The 18349-nt window shown below is 59.8% G+C and overlaps 2 protein-coding genes and 1 long non-coding RNA gene across 5 annotated transcripts in view; 1 reads left to right on the top strand and 2 right to left on the bottom strand.

The window, feature by feature from the left end:
- OAS3 (2'-5'-oligoadenylate synthetase 3) overlaps positions 1-6726 on the bottom strand; it is a 24780-nt gene extending 18054 nt beyond the window's left edge. For 2 of the 3 annotated variants that reach the window (XM_070066236.2, XM_070066237.2), the window contains exons 1-3: positions 6438-6726; positions 4347-4629; positions 2678-2853 (exon numbers count right to left, since the gene is read on the bottom strand). In XM_070066236.2, coding sequence (XP_069922337.2) covers positions 2678-2853; positions 4347-4629; positions 6438-6623 — 645 coding nt within the window. In that variant the 5' untranslated portion in view covers positions 6624-6726. Of the gene's footprint in view, positions 1-2677; positions 2854-4346; positions 4630-6437 lie in introns of those variants that run through there. The other variant, XM_070066239.2, reaches the window with a different exon arrangement.
- Positions 1-9948, top strand: part of LOC149119830 (uncharacterized) — an 18643-nt gene extending 8695 nt beyond the window's left edge. The window contains exon 2 of the long non-coding RNA XR_016227069.1: positions 9704-9948. This is a non-coding gene — a long non-coding RNA (uncharacterized LOC149119830). The remainder of the gene's footprint in view (positions 1-9703) is intronic.
- Positions 9674-18349, bottom strand: OAS1 (2'-5'-oligoadenylate synthetase 1). The gene is given in 7 exon segments (XM_070066242.2): positions 9674-10025; positions 10608-10654; positions 10911-11064; positions 11443-11678; positions 12197-12381; positions 14254-14536; positions 18019-18349. Coding segments are annotated over 7 exon segments (1149 nt in total). The 5' UTR covers positions 18214-18349; the 3' UTR covers positions 9674-9976.

The raw sequence follows: 18349 nt of genomic DNA, 5'->3' as shown, positions 1-18349 counted from the left end.
AGGGATCTGAAGCTGCTACCCATCCCCCACATGCAGGTGCGGCAAGTGTGGGCTTCCAGCAGACGGTTGATTGGAGGAGACAACAGCCTGGTACCCAATGAGAAGGGCACCGGTACTCAAGCTTCCACCTGCAGCAGGGGCAGATGTCTCTGCCTGTCCCCAACACCCCCACTTCTCTGCACCCTATACTGGGATCTCCATGGGCCAGGGAGGGGCTGTCTCTCTGCCCCTTAGGTCTTGGGTGAGCAGGGCAACTTGGAAGGGGACATTGCCTGTAGGGGCCCCGCTGGCTGGAGGGCGTCCGGCAGCACCACTGCCTCCACTTGTCCCCTCCTTGGGGAATCCAGCAAGCCCGGTGCACAGATGCACCAACACCTGACCAAGGCAGAGTATGGTTGGCCTTTGCTTTCTTTATTTTTTAAGATTTATTTATGGGCTGGCACCGCGGCTCAATAGGCTAATCCTCCACCTGCGGCTCTGGCACCCCGGGGTTCTAGTCCCGGTCGGGGCACCAGATTCTGTTCCGGTTGCTCTTCTTCCAGTCCAGCTCTCTGATGTGGCCTGGAAGGGCAGTGGAGGATGACCCAGGTCCTTGGGCCCTGCACCCACATGGGAGACCAGGAGAAGCACCTGGCTCCTGGCTTCGGATCAGCGTGGTGCACTGGCCGTAGCGCGCCAGCCGTGGCGGCCACTGGGGGGTGAACCAATGGAAAAGGAAGACCCTCTCTGTCTCTCTCACTGTCCACTCTGCCTGTCAAAAAAAAAAAGAGATTTATTTACGTATTTGAAAGGCATAGTTACAGAGAAAGAGAGAGAGAGCTTCCATCTGCTGCTTCATTCCCCAAATGGCCCCCATAGCCGGGGCTGGGCCAGGCTGAAGCCAGGAGCCTGGAACTCCATCCGGGTCTCCCATGTGGGTGCAGGGACCCAAGGACTTGGGCCGTCTGCTGTTTTCCCAGGCGCATCAGCAGGCAGCTGGTTTGGAAGTGAACTTGAACTGATACTCCTGTGGGATGCTGGAGTTGATGTGTGCTCTAACCCTGTGCAACACAACACCGGCCCCTGTAGTTAAAATCAAGCTCTTGGCTATTAACATTCCCCGAAGCCTGGAGACCCGTGTTCACATAAGGGCCTGGGCTGGACGTGGAGACTCCCACCCGCGTCTAAGTCCAGGGGCGCAGGGCAGGTCAGGAGCTTGCCCTGGGTCACCCGGCACCAGTGGCTCAGCCAGGATTTCTCACCAACCGTGCTCCAATGGGAGGACCCACCCAGGGGCCCGAGACGCCCCCATCTCCGGCACAAGCTGTGCACACTCCCCAGGGCCTCCGACCGGACATAAAATGTCCCAGACAGGCCAGAGCCCTGCCCCTATGAAAAGCAAGCTTTCAGAAGGAAACATGGGAGAATTGCTTTCAAAACTCAGGGAAGGGAAAGACTTGTTAAGATACACAAAGAGGGCCGGCGCCGCGGCTCACTAGGCGAATCCTCCGCCTAGCGGCGCCGGCACACCGGGTTCTAGTCCCGGTCGGGGCGCCGGATTCTGTCCCGGTTGCCCCTCTTCCAGGCCAGCTCTCTGCTGTGGCCAGGGAGTGCAGTGGAGGATAGCCCAGGTGCTTGGGCCCTGCACCCCATGGGAGACCAGGAAAAGCACCTGGCTCCTGGCTCCTGCCATCGGATCAGCGCGGTGCGCCGGCCGCAGCGCGCTGGCCGCGGCGGCCATTGGAGGGTGAACCAACGGCAAAGGAAGACCTTTCTCTCTGTCTCTCTCTCTCACTGTCCACTCTGCCTGTCAAAAAAAAAAAAAAAAAAAAAAAAAGGTACACAAAGAGGTTACACCGCTGCCCGCGACACCGGCATCCCATATCTGCCCGAGTGCCGGTTCCAGTCCCGGCTGCTCCCCCTCCCATCCAGCTCCCTACTAATGCTCCCGGGCAAGCAGCAGACAGTAGCCCAAGTGCTTGGGCCCCTGCTACCCATGTGGGAGACCCGGATGGAGTTCCAGGCTCCTGGCTTCAGCCTGCCCCAGGCCCTGCCACTGCCTCTCCCTCTCTCTTTGTCACTCTGCCTTTCAAATAAATAAATCTTTTTAAAAAGATACATAAAGAACAAATCACTTAAGAAAACAGTCATATAGTTGGTTACAGTAAAATTCAAACAGGTTCTGTGACAAATGACTTTGATTTATTTTTAATTGATTTGAAAAGGAGAGAGAGAGAGAGACAGCCAGAGAGATCTTCCATTGCTAGAACGTTCCGCGAATGTCCACAACAGCTGGGTCTGGGCCAGGCTGAAGCCAGGAGCCCAGCTCCCAGTCTGAGTCCCCCAGGTGGGTGACGAGGACCCAAGCCCCTGACCCACCACTGGCTGCCTCCCAGGATACACGTTAGCAGGAAGCACAATGACTTTTAAACAAAGCCACCATACAAGCCACAGACGTGGAGAAAAACATTTGCATTACGTAAACGGAATAAGAATTTGCACTCCAATATATAAAGAGCTTCGACAAATCAACATGAAGATAACGCTCAGGAAAACAACCGTGGCCAAGGACGTGAACAGGTAGTTCCTGGGGCGAGGATGTGAGTGGCCACTGAGAATTAGGAAATATAGCCACCGGTCCAGGAGCACCACCAAAGCAGCCGTAGACCCCTCCCCAGCCCCTCCCCAGTGCTGTTACCTGGCGGTACCAGTGTTTGACGAGCAGGATGAGGTTCTTCAGCTTGGCCGGGCGCATGTTCACGAAGCTCCGGCGCAGCTCCGCGAAGCAGGCCGAGTGCTCGCCCCCCTGGCAGCCGCCGCCCAGGAGGGCGGAGTAGACCTGGGGCTCGGGTTTGGCGCCAGCTCCGAGCTGCCCTGCCGGTGGGAAGAGCTGGGAGTTGGGGAGGGCAGTGCCGGTGTGGGCGAGAGGGGGCGAGTCCCGGGAGGCGGGGGAGCTGGGAGGAAGAGCCGCACCCCCGAGTGCAGTGGGAGGGTCCCTCGCTTTCTGCGGCTAGGCTGACCCCAAGGGCTACACCGGCAGCCCTGAGCCCTGGGAAATCTTCCTTCCACTGGAGCCTCCCATACCCGGTACCAGGGAGAGGACAAGGACGGCCGGGCGCCGCGCCCTCGCCACCACGCACCTCTGGAGCCCTAGCTGCTAGCTTAGCTGTGCTGCAGGCTCACCGGGATGCTCTCGCTCCACCCCACCACAATCAAGAGGCAGACACAGTTCCTCATCCCATTGCACAGGTGAGGAAGCCGAGGCACAGCAAGTCCCGCCCTCTGCCCCGGGGTCAGGCGGCCGGCATGTGTGCGCCCGGAGCCGGCTGGGTTTTGTGTCTAGACTTGGGTCTCATCCCTAAGGTGTCTCATTATGTCTGGGCAAATATTCCCAATCTGAACAAAACCAGACAGCTGAACCACTTCCGGGCCTCCGCACTGTGGATGAGGGCTACACGGTTCCCGGCGGCTGCTCTGATGGCCCCGGGAGGTGTGGCAGGCCTGGGGAGTGTGGCTAGCCCCGAGAGCATCAGAGTGAAGCGCAGTGACGGAGGTTCAGTGGTTAGGACGCCCGCACCCCATACCGAGTGCCTGGGTTCAAGTCCCGGCTCTGCCTCCAATTCCAGCTTCCTATCACTGAGCACCCTGGGAGGCAGCAGGTGGCGGCTCACGAACCTGGGTCCTTGGCACCCACCCAGGAGACCTGGACTGAGCTCTGGGCTCTTCTCTTGGACCTGGCCCAGCCCCAGATGTTGCAGGAATTTGGGGACAGAACAAGAGAAAGGGGGAATCTCTCTCACTCGCCTTCAAATAAATCATTAAGTAAAAGCCAGAAATAAAAAAATAACAGCAAGCACTCAAAATGACCCGTATCACGCGCCAGCGATTCCAGACCCATTCCGCATATGAGCGCGGCTCGATCCGGAAACCACAAGACAGACGTCCACTCCGCTGCTGTCTACCCTCCTTTGATGGGTGGCACGTAACGACGTATGCTGAGAAGACATTAGCTCCAGCACAGGCGTATTATGAGAATGCCACAGTCCCATGGATGTTTTGAGATAAAAGACAGGTCTGGCCAGATTCTGGCCTTGTCCCCTGCCACTGGCCGTGCGACAGTCTCCTGGGTCTTCGCTGCATCCCTGGCTGCCGAAGCCCTGATGCTGATGCTCGGCCCACGGATCCGGGAAGCACTGGGTCCTCTTGGCCTCTACCTGGTCCAAACCCAATCCACAGAGGCGCACAGGGGCCTAGCGGCTTGGCCTTCTCTCCCCCGGCAGGTGGGTGGCAGGGCCGGAATCGGAAGCCCAGTCTTGCTCCCAAAGAGCTCGCTCCTAACCCTGCGCTGGGCCGGGGACCCCACTCACCCAGCGCATCGAAGGCAGGAACCAGGCTGACGTCCATCCAGTTCTCAAGGTCAACGGCTGCCAGTCGGAACCGCAAGAGCCCACCCGTGGCCTGCACGGGGGACTCCAGCTTCAGACCCGGCCCCGGCTCCCGCCCCCAGGCGTCCAGCAGCGCCTGCAGCTCCCGGAGGACCTCCGCCCGGCCGGCCCTCTGGTCTTCAAAGCTCTTGAAGCAGTCGAGAAAGACGACAAGTTCACAGTCACTGCCACCCCTGAGGGCTGTGCCCCGGCCACAGGAGCCTCCCTAGGAAGAAGACGAGCACTCAGCATTCCGTGTCCGCCCAGGGTAGCGCCCATGTGGGCTGGCAGGCAGCTTGCGTGGGGCCTGTGGGCTGGGTGGGGACTGTGGCCACACTGCAGTAGGCTCTGGCAGCCAGGTGTAAGTTTGCAAGACAAGCAATTTTCCTATGTAAATCTAGGCCTTTTAAAAGTTGACAATTAACTAAAAATACTGAACCTGTGGCCACGAGCTTCTGGTTCGCAAGGACGCGTGCCCGGGACTTTGGCTTGGGCCTGGGCCTCTCTGACGGGTGTTTCTCCCTACCAGGCGTCCAGCCTGAAGGTTGCAGATTCCCCAGCGTCGCTGGCGCCTGCTGCCCGTCATCTGCCGCTTCACTCCCATCCCGCCCTCGGCGGTGACAGATGGGGAGAGGGGCTTGGAGCCGCCAGCATGGGACTGAAACCCCCGGGGGGCCGGCTCATCTCACACTGGGACCCCTGACTGTCCCAGCGACCATGCCGACCATGCCGGTCCCTTCAGGGCCAGGTGCAAAGCAGTGCCCAGGCCAGGCTCCCCCATCCCCGCGCTCAGCCTCCCGAACACCCCCGGGGCAGGAACCCCGGGGCAGGGGTCTTCTGTTCACAACCCCTCCCGCACAGATGGGAGAGGAAGGAGCCAGGCTCCGGACGCCCAAGCCCAGGCTGCTCTCTCCCGGCTCTGCACAGCTTTTCATTATGAAGGTTTTCAAACTTGGGCCAAGGAAGAGTCGCGGGCGCTCTCGCCCCATCTGCCGCCCTGTGTTCCTCTCTGTGTGACACGGAAAGACACGGCAGCGCCTGCGCCGTTTCACCCACACGCACTGCCATCCACGCGTCTACACGGGGGATCCCGTGTGTCTGGGGTGTCTGGGGATGATGCTGGGGGGAGGGGCAGAGGCCCCTTCTCCCGCCCTGCTGTGTGTGTGCACGCGAGAGTGTATGTGTGAGTGTGCATATGTGCTTGCATGAGCACATGTGTATGCATGCATGTGTACACATGTGTATGCACACACGTGTGTGTTTGTGCATGTGTGCGCGCACGTGTGTGCACGCACGTGTGGGGCTCCCTGTGGGGTGTCACAATCCCTGTCTTTGCTTTCTCCTCCAGCTGGAAGCCCCAGGCTCGTCCCCCCCCAGCCCACCCCAGCCCTGGCATCTGTCCTCCTACCAGTGAGGGGCCAGCGCCTGCAGACCCCAGCGGGGGCCCTTGCTCCCCTCCGGGCACCACAGGGCCGCAGCTGAACCCAAGTGTGAGCTCCGTCCCAGGTTTTCCAGGGGCACAGAGACCCTCCCAGGCTGCAAGGCTGCCCCCCTCTCCAGGAGGAGACCACTCAGGGGCTCTGGGCTCTGTCCTCACCCCCTCCCCAGCCAAGCTCCAAATCTTCACCCCGCTCAGGTTTCCTCCATCCACCCCGGGACCCCAGGGGTCACCCCCCAGGGCATCCCGAGGCACAGAAGCTGAACCACGCGCAGCCTCAGTTGTTCCATCCATCAGATGGGGACAATCACCCCGACCTCACTGGAGGTGAGGACTAGTGAGACAGGGGTCATTTCACGACCCACTCCTGTCCACCGCGCTTTGTGCCAGCGGCAGGCGCCTGCTTCATCCCGGGCTCAGGCACAGAGGCCTGCCCGGGGAGGCGGCCAGGGGATGGACGGGCGAAGAGCCGCCTCTGGGGGGCAGATGCGGGCATCGCAAGGCCTGGATGCGGATCCAGGCTGAACCCCTTCCAGCCTGGGCTCCTCACGCGGCCCGGCTGTGCCTCAGTTTCCCCAGCCGCGGCCCGCGCTCACCTGCACGCTTTTCCGCACCCGCAGCGCCGGCTGCCCCGCGGCGCCCCCGCGTCCCCCGCGCTCCCGCAGGGCCGCGAGCAGGGCGCCCAGGGCGCGCCGCGCCGGCCCCGCGAAGTCGCCGTCCGGCTGCAGGCTGCGCGCCACCAGGCGGTCCAGCGCGGCGGCGGGCGTGCGGTACACGTCCATGGCGGCTCGCGAGCGCTCTGGCCGCCGGGCCCGCCGCCCGCTTTCGCTTTCGTTTCTCCCGTCTCCTCCTCTCGCTCCAGTTTCATTTCTCCCTCCTTCCTCCTCCTCTTCCCCCTCCTCCTCCCCTTCTTCCTCCTCCTCCCCTTCCTCCACTCCCTTCCCCGCTTTCACTCCTCTCCTCCTCCCCACTCCTCCTCCTCCCCCCCATCCCCTCCCCCTCCCTCCCCCTCCCCCTTGCCCTCCCTCCTCCTTCCCCTCCCTCTTCTCTTCCTCCTCCCCTCCTCCCCCTCCTCCTTCTCCCCCTCCTCTCCTCCTGCTCCTCCTCTCCCTCCCCATCCCCCTCTCCCTCCCTCTCCCTCCCCCTTCTCCTCCTTCTCCTACCCCCTCCTTTGCAGGCTTCCTAACTGGATTCTTTTGCACCCTCAGCTCGGTGGAAGTTTGGGGGTGCACTGCAGGATTCCCAGGGTGACTCCTGTCCAGCCGCGGCAGGTTCCAGTGCAGTAGACAAGGAGGCGCGGGGACATCAGGGCAGACTTTGCCGGTGACGGTTTAGGGCTTGTTTTAGTGCTGTCACTCACCAGATGGGCAACTTCGAGTCTGTGCCCCCCCCCACCTCAACTCCCTCATCTGTAGCAATGGGCATGTGTGGTATCCATGGGCTTAACAAAGCAGCTGGCGACCAAGCCAGACACGGACTCAATGGCAGTTTTTAAAATTGCTCCATCCGCGCGTTCCAGACACACATGGCAAACTCTACATTGGGCTCTATGATGTAGGCAGGCGGGTAGGATACAACAGATTGTGTTTGTGAGCTGGAAGACCACGCCTTCACCACGCCCCTGAGTGACCCCACCTGTAGGCCCACCTGCCACTCAGGCTACATGACCACACCCCTTTGGAAGTGGCTAAGCGGCCTGGCACAAGGTGGGCCCCACCCTTCCTCCCTGTCATTGCCCTTGGTTGCCCCTGCTGCCCGTGCCTTCAGAGCGCGTGCCAAGCTGCTTGCGACTGCTCTTAACCAAACGTGGCTGCTGGCCTGCTCTCTGCTTGGTATGGATGTAGACTTCCCTTTCTCCCTTAGACAGAGAGAGCCCCCACTCTTCTTTGTATTTCTCTCACTAAATAGAGAGCCTAAAAAACTTACCATGCTGCCTGGTCTATTTGAACCAATGTTCAGAATTCTCTGAATTCATGGCAAGAACCCACACAGCTTATTAATTCAGAAATGTTAATAAGCAGGTCGGTTTCACTACTATCCGTGCAAATCTACACTAAGTGTGGCCCTATCATCCACAGGTTTGGTATCTGGGAGTCAACACACCACAGGGCCGGCGCTGTGGCTCAGGGGGTTAAAGCCACAGCCCGCAACACTATATCCCATACGGACACTGCTGGTTCCAGTCCTGGCTGCTCCACTTCTGAGCCAGCTCTCTGCTAATGCACTTGGAAAAGCAGCAGAGGACGGTCCATGTACTTGGGCTCCTACCACCCATGTCCAAAGCTCCTGGCTTACCCTGGCTCAGCCCCAGCCGCTGTGGCCATGCGGGGAGTGAACCAACGGGTGGCAGATCCCTTTCTCGCTTTGTCTCTCCCTCTCTCTGCCGCTCTGCCTTCCAAGCAAATGAAAAAATCTTTTTGAAAACCATGGGACGGGATGCCAAGTGGAGTTGATGGCAGTCCCCAGCTGGGGAATTAGAACGCAAACTCCTGGATTTCTGGAGCAAGCTCATGTCATTTGCAGAAGAAAAAAAAAACCAAATAGAGCCCTTTGCAAAAGCCATCCCAGAGTGTCCTGCTTCGGATGGAAGCCTCCAGGTGGGCGGCGCCTGAATTAACGGCTAAGTCACACATTGAACCACCGCACCGCTTGCTCGGTCAGCTTCCTGCAGTGCCATTTCCGTGTTTCTGAGTGTGAAACACTCTCCAAAGACGGCGCGTGGATTACCCACGTGGGAAACACCGGGCAACCATCACGCAGAACTTCCCTACGCACATGGAGGGTGCGAGGGCTGATTCTGCACGGTGCCCAGAAAGCTGGTCAGAACCAAGTGTGGGTGCCGCTGGGGACTCGGGGGTGGGACAGCGGCTGGATGAGGGTCCAGGCGGCCAGGGGCGTCCATGTTCTCCTGCCTGTGGATGGGTGAGGGGGGGCTTCTGGCTGCCATGGCCACCCAAGTGAGAAAACAGGAGACCTCCATGGATGAAGGAGCGTGAGGACCGTGTGATGGAGATACAGGGCTTTAGGGTCCAAGGGCAGGTGACCCTGAGCAAGTGCCCGAGCCGTGTGGAGCCCGGGGCTCCTCCTTTGTGATCAGAATAATAGTAAAACACACCCCACAGGGATGCTGGAATCACCCAGAGGAGCGGTTGTGTGGAGGAACCAGACCACTGTCACTCAGCTAAGAAGAGCACGCTTTCTCTCCCTCTCCCTCCCTCCCTCCCTCTCTCCTTTCTTCTTTCCAGATTTATTTATTTATTTGAGAGGCAGAGTTACAGACAGAGAGAGGCAGAGGCAGAGGCAGAGAGAGAGAGGTCTTCATCCTCTGGTTCACTCCCCAAATGGCTGCAACGGCTGGAGCTGAGCCAATCCGAAGCCAGGAGCCAGGAGCTTCTTCCAGGTCTTGCAGGGGCCCAATGACTTGAACCATCCTCTGCTGCCTTCCCAAGCAATCAGCAGGGAGCTGATAGGACGTGGTGGTGCTGGGGCTCAACCCAGCTCCCATGGGATGCCAGCAATCCAAGTGGCGCCACAACACCAGCCCCAGTTCTAGAATTTTCCCTGGAGATAGGGACCAGAATGACCCCAGGCCGCTTGTCTCAGGACTGTTAGCAGCTGGGAGAGTCGGAGGACTCCTGAGCTGTTCAATGTTAACGTTCCATGAGCCAGGGACTTTTGTCCACTTTTCTCGTCACCGCACTCCCAATGCCCGGAACAATGCTTGGCACAGAGCAGGTGTTCCGTGCACAATGCTAGCTGAATCGATGAAGACGCACACACACCAACCTACGCTTCTTGTCTCTGTGCCTCGAAGCTAATAAACACCGCTACGTGGCAATCACTGTGATTTTTATTGGTGCAGCGAATACACTGGCCCTGGCCCTCCCACGGGGCGCAGAGCAGGGAAGCAAAGCCGAGACTCCGCCCTCCTCTCCACTTCTCTCATCGTCTCTGAGGACGCTGTCGTAGGATGTCCTCGGCTTGGGGTAAGGGCACTTGTGTTGGGGAAGAGGGCTGAGGGGTGTGGGAAGGGCAGGGGGCGGGAGCCCGGGATGTGTGGGAAACGTCGGGCTGGTCTGGGGAGGTTGGAGGTCGGAGCCCTTCCTGCCGCCCAGTGCAGGCGCTCAAAGGATGGCTAACATCCCGCTGTCCTTGGCCTGTCCAGCAGCTGTGGGCACTTCGGGCTGAAAGGTGGGACACAGGATCACGGTGGGGAGCCGGCCTCCCACTCGGGGGCTGCATCTCATACTGGACCCGTGATGGGCCCCTTGGAGGAAGGGCTGGCACCTGCCGAGCTGCCCACCTGCAGCGCAGAGCCCTGAGCAGCCGGGAAGGGCTGGGCCACCTCCATCTGCTGTGGGACAGCCTGCATGGCCACCGCGGCTCCCAGGCTGGCTGGGGCAGCCGCTCCACCTCCATCCCCTTCCGCCTCGCCCCGGGGCCTCCTCTCCTGATTCTAGTGGCACTGTCCCCTGTGCGCCCGTGCACAGGACCCCGTGCTTCTGAAAGACCCCTCCCCTGAGAGTGCAGAGACCCGAGCTGGGGTCTTGTGCCCCTACTCAGCTGTGGGACACAGCCCTGTCACTCAGCTGCCCTGGTCTCCCGCGCGGCAGGTGCAGCGCGGGGGCGATGCTAGGCACACCCTAGTACCACCTCAGGCATCCACGGAATGCATGCATTCCCGCCCTCAGCTGCCCTTGCGCCAGGGACTTCCTCTTCCTGAGCCCCTTGGTCCCAGCGGTGAGGCGGTGGGACAGGAAGCCCACCTCACAGGGCTGTTGTGGTGGCAGTGAACACGGGCCTCAACACAGTCCTGGCAAATGAGCATTATGAAAATCAATGCCCAGATAAACTCACGCTCTCCATCCGTTTTCCCCACGCACTTTCTGAAGCGTCCTGGCCAAAGCAGACGCCCACAAAGTGGTCACCACTGCTGCTCGCCGCCACCCTCCACATACCCTACAATGCCAGGAGCCCTCCGTGGAGTGAGGACCCTGCCTGGGACCACGGGAACGGCCGCTTCCCCCGGGGCTGGGGCCTGGGGACAGCGAAGGGGCGGGGGCTCTCACCTGCACGTCCCAGGAGGACACCCGGGAGCCATCCCAGTTCTGGAAGCATAGTAGAGTCAGCCAAGCGTCTGCCTCTTGTGCCAGCCGCCGCCAGCCTTTTCGGTTCCCGGTGGCCATGTTTCCCGTGGGGTCGGCCGGGTCCAGAATCACAGGCCTGGAAACGCAGTGCCACACGGAGGCAGTGAGGGGCTGACTGGGGCCCTGCTCGGGGTGGGGTGGGGGCTCGGCGCGCCTGATCTTTTAGTTCAAATGCCGGCCATTTAACTCGCTTTCTGTTAGGGTCTGGGCAAGCTCCTTCCCACTTTCTGCAGGGTTTCAGACAACTTCAGAACCTCAGTTTGCCCACCTGGAAGATGGGATGGGTAATGCCTGCCTCACGGGGTGGGAGGGGGCTCCCACGCGGGTGCCGGTGTCCAGCACCCAGCATGGCAGGAGGCAGCCCCCCCGCCCCGCGCCGGCCCTGTTCCCATGGGGCGGCAGCCGCATGCAGGGGTTCCCTTGGGTGTAGGCTCAGCAGTGTGGGGAGGGGCACCTGGGCTTGGCGAGCTGCTGGGCCAGGTAGCGGCCCACCCTGGGGTCAGCAAAGTCGTAGTACACTGTCCAGTAGATGCGCAGGTGCTGGTAACGCGTGACCAACTCCAGGACAGTGCGGAACCCCCGGGCTGTGTTGAACTCTGTCTCGCCACTCCCGCGCTCCCAGGCATAGACGGTCAGCAGCTCCAGGGCGTACTGCGGGGGCAGTGGCTTCTTCACAAACCTCTCTTTACACTGAGAGGAGAGAACACAGAGCGGGTCTGCCCAGCTTTCCCAGAGTGCACTGCCCGCGGGCTGAACTCGGCCTGCTGCCCTCTTCTGTAGCCACACCCATGATTGCTTTCGGGTGACAAGGGCGGAGAGGAGTGGCCGGGGTTGGGCCAGGCTGAAGCCAGGAGCCCAGAATCAGCATGTGGGCCGCAGGGGTCCAAGCCCTGGGGCCATCTTCTGCTGCTTTCCCAGCAACCTTAGCAGGGAGCTGGATCTGGGGCAGCAGGGACTCGGACCGGCTCCCGTATGGGATGCTGGCCCTGCAGGCGGCGGCTTAGCCACTGCGCGCGCCACAGCGCTGTAAGGAGAAGGGACGCAGAAACAGGGGAGACAGGGGACGTGTGCGTGTGCCTGTGCACGTGCGTGGCCGCAGCCTGCACGCATTGGGCCAGCAGTGATCTGCGGAGCGTCCTCTACGCACCAGGCACTGCCCTGAGTTCGGCGGCCACCGCATCCCGGCTCCCCGCCCGCGCCGGCCGTACCCTCTGGTACCAGTGCTTCACGAGGCGGATGAGGCTCTTGAGTTTGGTGGGGCGCTGCTTCAGGAAGGCTCACTGCAGCTCCGTGAAGCAGGTGGAGAACTCGCCCTCCTTGCCCAGGGCGGTGCACTCCTCGATGAGGTCCACGTAGACTTGGGGGCGTGGCCTGTAGCCTCTGGTCACGTGACCTGTGGGGCGGGGCCCGCGGCTGGTCTTGGGGTTCTGCCTCCACCTCTCCCTCACTGCAGACCCGAGGCCAGGAAGCCTCAGGCCCGCCCCCCCCCCCCATCCTCCCTCCCCGCTGCTCCGCGCCTGCTCCCTGCTGGGCTGGAGCACCTGCTACCTCCTCAGGCTTCTCCACCCAGCACGTGGGGCGGTCTCTTGGGGTCCGACTGCTCGCTTCCCACGACTCTGGTTGGAAAGGCACGTCCCCGTGCTGGCCCGGGGAGGTCCGTGTGCCCTGGCTCCCGCTCCTCACTCCCGCCTCGACCAAGGGGCCCTGTCTGAAAGAGCCCCCCACCCCCCGCCTTTCCTATTCACTGCAGCATCCCAGTGAGTTTTTATCCCAGCAAACACCACTCCGTATTCGCCGTCTGTGATCCGTAAAACGATGCCTAGTGACGTCATCTCGCTGTGATGTCAGAGCTCGAGGCCTAACTCAAGTGCCGCGCAGGTCAGAGCGCAGTGCGCAGGGGAGTGGGTTGAGACGCCTGCGTCCCACACCGGAGGGTCCGGGTTGCATTCCCGGCCCCAGCTTCCCAGGAGTGCAGACCCTGGGAGGTGGCTCCCTGCCACCCACGTGGGAGTGCCGGGCTGTGCCCTCGGCTCCTGGCTCCTAGCCCTGCTGGGTGGTGAGCTGGGGCGCTGGGTTTGTGTAAGCGCACGCGGTGATGGCCACACAGCCGCGAGCTCGCCTAGGAGGCGCCAGGCCGCGTCCGCGTCGCTCGCGGTGCTCGACGGAATGCTGCAGAAGCGTTTGCCGTTGAGCCTGGCTTGCAGCCCCTGCTCGGTGCACAGCCACCGGACGCCACGCGCTGCCTCTCCTCCCATCAGTTTCCGCACCGCAGTCAGCAGCGCCATGCCACGGAAACGCGGATCTCAGGACGCGTTTGCTCGTGCCGGCCCACGGCGCCCCCGAGAAGACCGTGGCCAAGATGGCAGGGCCTGCGGGACCGGCTCCCCTGAGCCCGAGCCCCTCCTGGGTCTCAGCCTCTGCGCTCCCCAGCGCCCCGGCTCCCTCGCCCCCGGGGCCCTGCAGCGCCCCCTGCTGGCATCCCTGTTCCTCCCCACCTCGTACCCCTGCACACAGGACCTGGCACAAAGGAGACAATGCTGAAGTTGCTCACTTCCTGGTGTCTTTAGAGCATCTATCTGCATTATATGTATATATATATTTTTATGGCTCCTCTAGGCCCAAGTAAGTCCCTAACAGTCCCCTTTACGGAGTAGTTCTGTTGGAACAACTTGATAGTAGCAGTTTTCACAGTGTCCGATAGAGGGCGCTGTGCTGCCCTCAAAAAAAAAAAAAAAATTGAAAACCTAAAATAGTCCAAAAACTCTTCCCCGTGAGTTGACTGTGGTGGCCTGAGGTGCCTCCTCGTATGTTAGGGAACTCATTTCTGATGAGCTGCTGTGTGCCAGGCTCTGCAGAGCCTGATGTCTTATGTAAGCATTGCTGTGCACGTGTGTGCGTTAGATACACATTAAGCCATCTATATCTTATGCTGAGGGTTGGGCTATCTACGTAAATAGCCCAGAATGAGGCTTTCTTATGTGTCGGAATAAAGGTGATATTAGCAGGAACTTTAGGCCAAATCGATGTTTCAAAAGGTAAAATCAGCACGCTTTGCCACAAAAAGAACTAGCAAGCCGAACACGTGTTCTAATGGAATCTTGGCCCCCGAATGTGGCACTTTGAGTGAAGGATGAGAACCTTAATTAGGACAAGGAACCCTAAAATCCCTCCCTCCCTCCACCTGCGCTCCAGGGACGCCGTAGTGGGTAGAACTCAACGCATGCGCGATTTCTGCTCAGAAACAGAGGAGGCCCAGGGCACTCACCCAGGGCGTCGAAGGCAGGCAGCACGTCAAACTCCACCTGCTGCTGGCGCTGGAGGGAGCGCAGCTCAAAGCTGAGCACGCGGGGGTTGGACCGTTGCGTCAGCGCAAACGTCACTTCGAACATCTTCTCTCTCTGGCAGGCTTTCAGCTGCGAGCGAATTTCCCGGATGAACTCACGCCGCTTCTCTAGCTGCTCGTGAAAACTCGTGAGGTTCGTGAGGAAGACGACCAGGTCAGCATCCGATCGGCCTCTCAGGGCCGTGCCTTTGCCCGAGGAGCCGCCCTGGAAAAGGGCCACAAGGATAATCAGGTGCAGGGAGAGGAGCCTTCCCAAATAAAGAGAAGGGAGCAGCCACTAACATGGCCCAGCCCAGCCACTGCCCATATGACCCCAAGAGTGAGGTGCTGCTATTATGAGTTTGCATTTCACACATGGGGAAGCAGGTCCCAGTGACAGTGTAAAAAAATCCCATCAAAACAAAATTGACCGGCCGCGGCACGCCGGCCGCGGCGGCCATTGGAGGGTGAGCCGATGGCAAGAGGAGGACCTTTCTCTCTGTCTCTCTTTCTCACTGTCCACTCTGCCTGTCAAAAAAAAAAAAATTGAAAGATCAGTTCATTTTGGTGCAAGAAAGTTTGAAACAGTTGACTAGGTCCTTCGAGAAGTTCATGACAAACACATAGAATGAGAAATTTACGAGTGCATTTCAAAAGTTGTTTTGCACCCAAAGGTACTTTTAGAAAATTAATTCATATGCATTGAATTTTATTTAGAACTGCTGACAGTAGTTTGTTCCCCCAAATGCCCATGGTCCAGGCCCCTGTGTGGGTGGCAGGGACCCACAGCCGCTGCCTCCCTCCCAGGAAGCTGGACCCTGGAGCGGGGGTAGGCCCTGAACCCCAGCTCCCCTCAACTGTGGATGCAGGCACCCCGAGTGGCACCTTAACCGCGAGACCAAATGCCAGCCTCTAGCTTACCTTTGAATTCCTTTTCCAGGAGCTCTGTGCAGCACCCTGTGTTATTCTGCCCCCCAGACTGGCTCGTGCGGGGCGGGGGGCCCGCACAACGCTGGGAGGTGTGGGAAATTACGGTGAGGACACTGGGCACAGAGCAGGGACTTGTTCAAGGTCTCGCAGCCAGCAGGTGCTACCTGCTTTCAACCAGATTCTTTGCCCGAGTTCCTGAGCTGTCAGAGATGGGGAGACCCAGCCTGGCCCACAAGGCGCCCACCAGGGCGGGGCTCCGTCTCCCCACCTCCGAGTCAGAAGTGCCTTAGAGCACAGGGATTCTGTCACTCCCCCTCTTCGTGGAGGAACGACACAGGACCCTGCGCTGTTCTTTCGTCTGCTCGGCCCTCCCCGGGTTTGCTGCTGGTTCTTCCCGGGTTGGCTACTGTCCCTTCCACCTCTGTGGAAGGGCAGTTCCCCCTGGCCACATTCCCCACTTCCGCAGGGGAGCGGCACACTGCCGGCCGGCTCTCTGGGGGGCTGCACAGGTGTTCCCCTTAGATGTTCCCCTTAGATGTTCCTGGTGCATGCTGTCTCTCTCCTCCTTTATAGTCCTCCTCTGCCAATGCTAACTCGGCTGCCCACATGCCAAGTACGCTGCTCTCCTCCAATCAGGAGCAAGTCCTACAGTTTATTGGCTGAACTGGAGGCAGCTGCGTAGAAGCTGTTTTCTTCTCTCCCAGCGCCATATTGTGGGAGAGCAGATGCATAGAATAAGTCTTAATTCGAGTAACTTAGTCTAGTCCGGGTTGCTCCCCACAGATCCCCCTTTCTTTTTATTTTTGGCGTTGATACGCGCCTGTCTTCGGTGCCCCGCGGCACACACTCTGCTCTGCTTGCTAGAGTTGCCACAGGTTCTTACAAGTCCTATCAATCAGGCAAACCGAATCCGGGTCCTCTCTTCGCCATGTTGTGAGGAGGTTTTTAGGCGCTGATGCGTGCCTGTCTTCAGTGACCTGCGGCTCATACTCTGGTCGAGCCGCCTGCTGGTGCTTACCGCCTTAATCAGGCAGACCGAATCCAAGCTCTCTCATTGCCATGTTGTGGGGTGACTTATTGGTGTTGATTCGTGCCTATCTTCGGTGACCTGCAGCTCATACTCTGGTCGAGCTGCCCGCTGGTGCTTACCGCCTTACTAATCAGGCAGACCGAATCTAAGCTCTCTCATTGCAGTATTGTGGGGAGGCCTTTCTATTTCTCTATTTCTCTATCTCCGGGCATTCCTATTTCTCCTATTTTACTTCTATCTACCAGCATTCCTATTTCTCATTTTACTTCTAAACTTCTGTTTCTCTTATCCCCACGGCTTCCCGGCGCCCGCCCCGAGGCTGCTTCTCGGCGGCTTCCCGGCTGAGCCGCTTCAGCCCACGCCTCTCTCATCTGCGCGGCTCGGCTTTGCGCGCACACTCCGCGGTCTCGCACTTAGCCCAGCGTTCCCTATCTACTTGTGCCCCGCACGATCTGTCTGCGCGCGGCAGCCTCCGCGAGTCACACAGCGTGGCTTACGTCTCCGCCACTAGCATTCAATCTAAGTTCCCCGGGCTAGCCTGGCGAATTCAACCCAGCTCATGTCTCCGCCCCACGATTTGGCTTCCCGTCCTTTGCTCCCCGGGCTAATCAGACGGATCCCAATCTGGCTTACGTTTCCGCTTCTGGTTTCAACTTTTCGCCCCTTATTCCCGGGCCAACTTGAGAATCCCAAAGTGGCTTTCGTCTCCGCCTTGGCCTGCCCCCCGCGGCTTCCATTTCCCTAACATTTTTCTCTACCCGGTATGTTTCCCCAAGCTTTCCTCCAACAATACTCCTCCCTCATTTCTCCTGGCTTCTCCCCACAGTCCGTATCCAAGTCTGTTTGTTCTAGCTTTCACTTTCGCTTTCGACCTTAGAGATTTCTCCCAGCTTCCCCCCGTAGTCCGTATCTGAGTCTATGCCTAGGCTTTCAATAGCTTCTTCCGGCACCTTTTTCGTCCGGCTTTTCCCTAGGCTGTTTGCTAGTCTCTCTCTCCGATATTTTCCCACTTCTTCCCGTTTCTTCCCTCCTAAGTTTCCTATCCGTCCTAGGTTTCCTATCCGAGTCATGGCACCATTATGTCGCTCCCCCTCTTCGTGGAGGAACGACACAGGACCCTGCGCTGTTCTTTCGTTTGCTCGGCCCTCCCCGGGTTTGCTGCTGGTTCTTCCCGGGTTGGCTACTGTCCCTTCCACCTCCGTGGAAGGGCAGTTCCCCCTGGCCACATTCCCCACTTCCGCAGGGGAGCGGCACACTGCCGGCCGGCTCTCTGGGGGGCTGCACAGGTGTTCCCCTTAGATGTTCCCCTTAGATGTTCCTGGTGCATGCCGTCTCTCTCCTCCTTTATAGTCCTCCTCTGCCAATGCTAACTCGGCTGCCCACACGCCAAGTACGCTGCTCTCCTCCAATCAGGAGCAAGTCCTACAGTTTATTGGCTGAACTGGAGGCAGCTGCGTAGAAGCTGTTTTCTTCTCTCCCAGCGCCATATTGTGGGAGAGCAGATGCATAGAATAAGTCTTAATTCGAGTAACTTAGTCTAGTCCGGGTTGCTCCCCACAGGATTCATGCTGCTCCCCGGGGGCCCAGGACTCCCCCAGGACCGATTTTGTCAAGCTGTAGCTACTGGTCTGCTGTGGCTCAGTCACACACCACCAGCCCCAAAGACAGCTCCGCCCCCCCAGCCCCCCTCCCCGGTCTGCACGGGGGTCTTTGTGTCCGCTCCCTCGCTCTCTGCGCCGCACACTCACCTTCACCACCTTTGAGACCCGCATGCGGTGGGTGGCCCCTCGGAAGCACCTCTCCTTGAGGAAAGTGCATATGATGTCCACAGCTTCCCTGACCTGCTCGCGGAAACGGGTGTCCGGCAGGAGATGGTCTTCGATGAACTTGTCCAGAAATCGGGCTGGGGTATTGGCGAGCTCCATCCTGCTGCAGGTAGCCATGGCCCAACTGCCCCGCGGGCTCCCGTGTGCAGCAGAGCCTGGACAGCTGCTGGTTTCGTTTCCTTGGATGGGAGGAGCCTCACCTCTGATCCCAGCGTTTCCTCCTCGGCCGCCGCTGGGCTGAGCCGGCAGCTGC

Source organism: Oryctolagus cuniculus, chromosome 21 (assembly GCF_051225735.1).
Source record: "Oryctolagus cuniculus isolate XC-2025 breed Fujian yellow rabbit chromosome 21, ASM5122573v1, whole genome shotgun sequence".
Classification (NCBI taxonomy): domain Eukaryota; kingdom Metazoa; phylum Chordata; class Mammalia; order Lagomorpha; family Leporidae; genus Oryctolagus; species Oryctolagus cuniculus.
The sequence above is the reverse complement of the archived record's forward strand: the minus strand, read 5'-3'. Positions and strand labels throughout refer to the sequence as shown.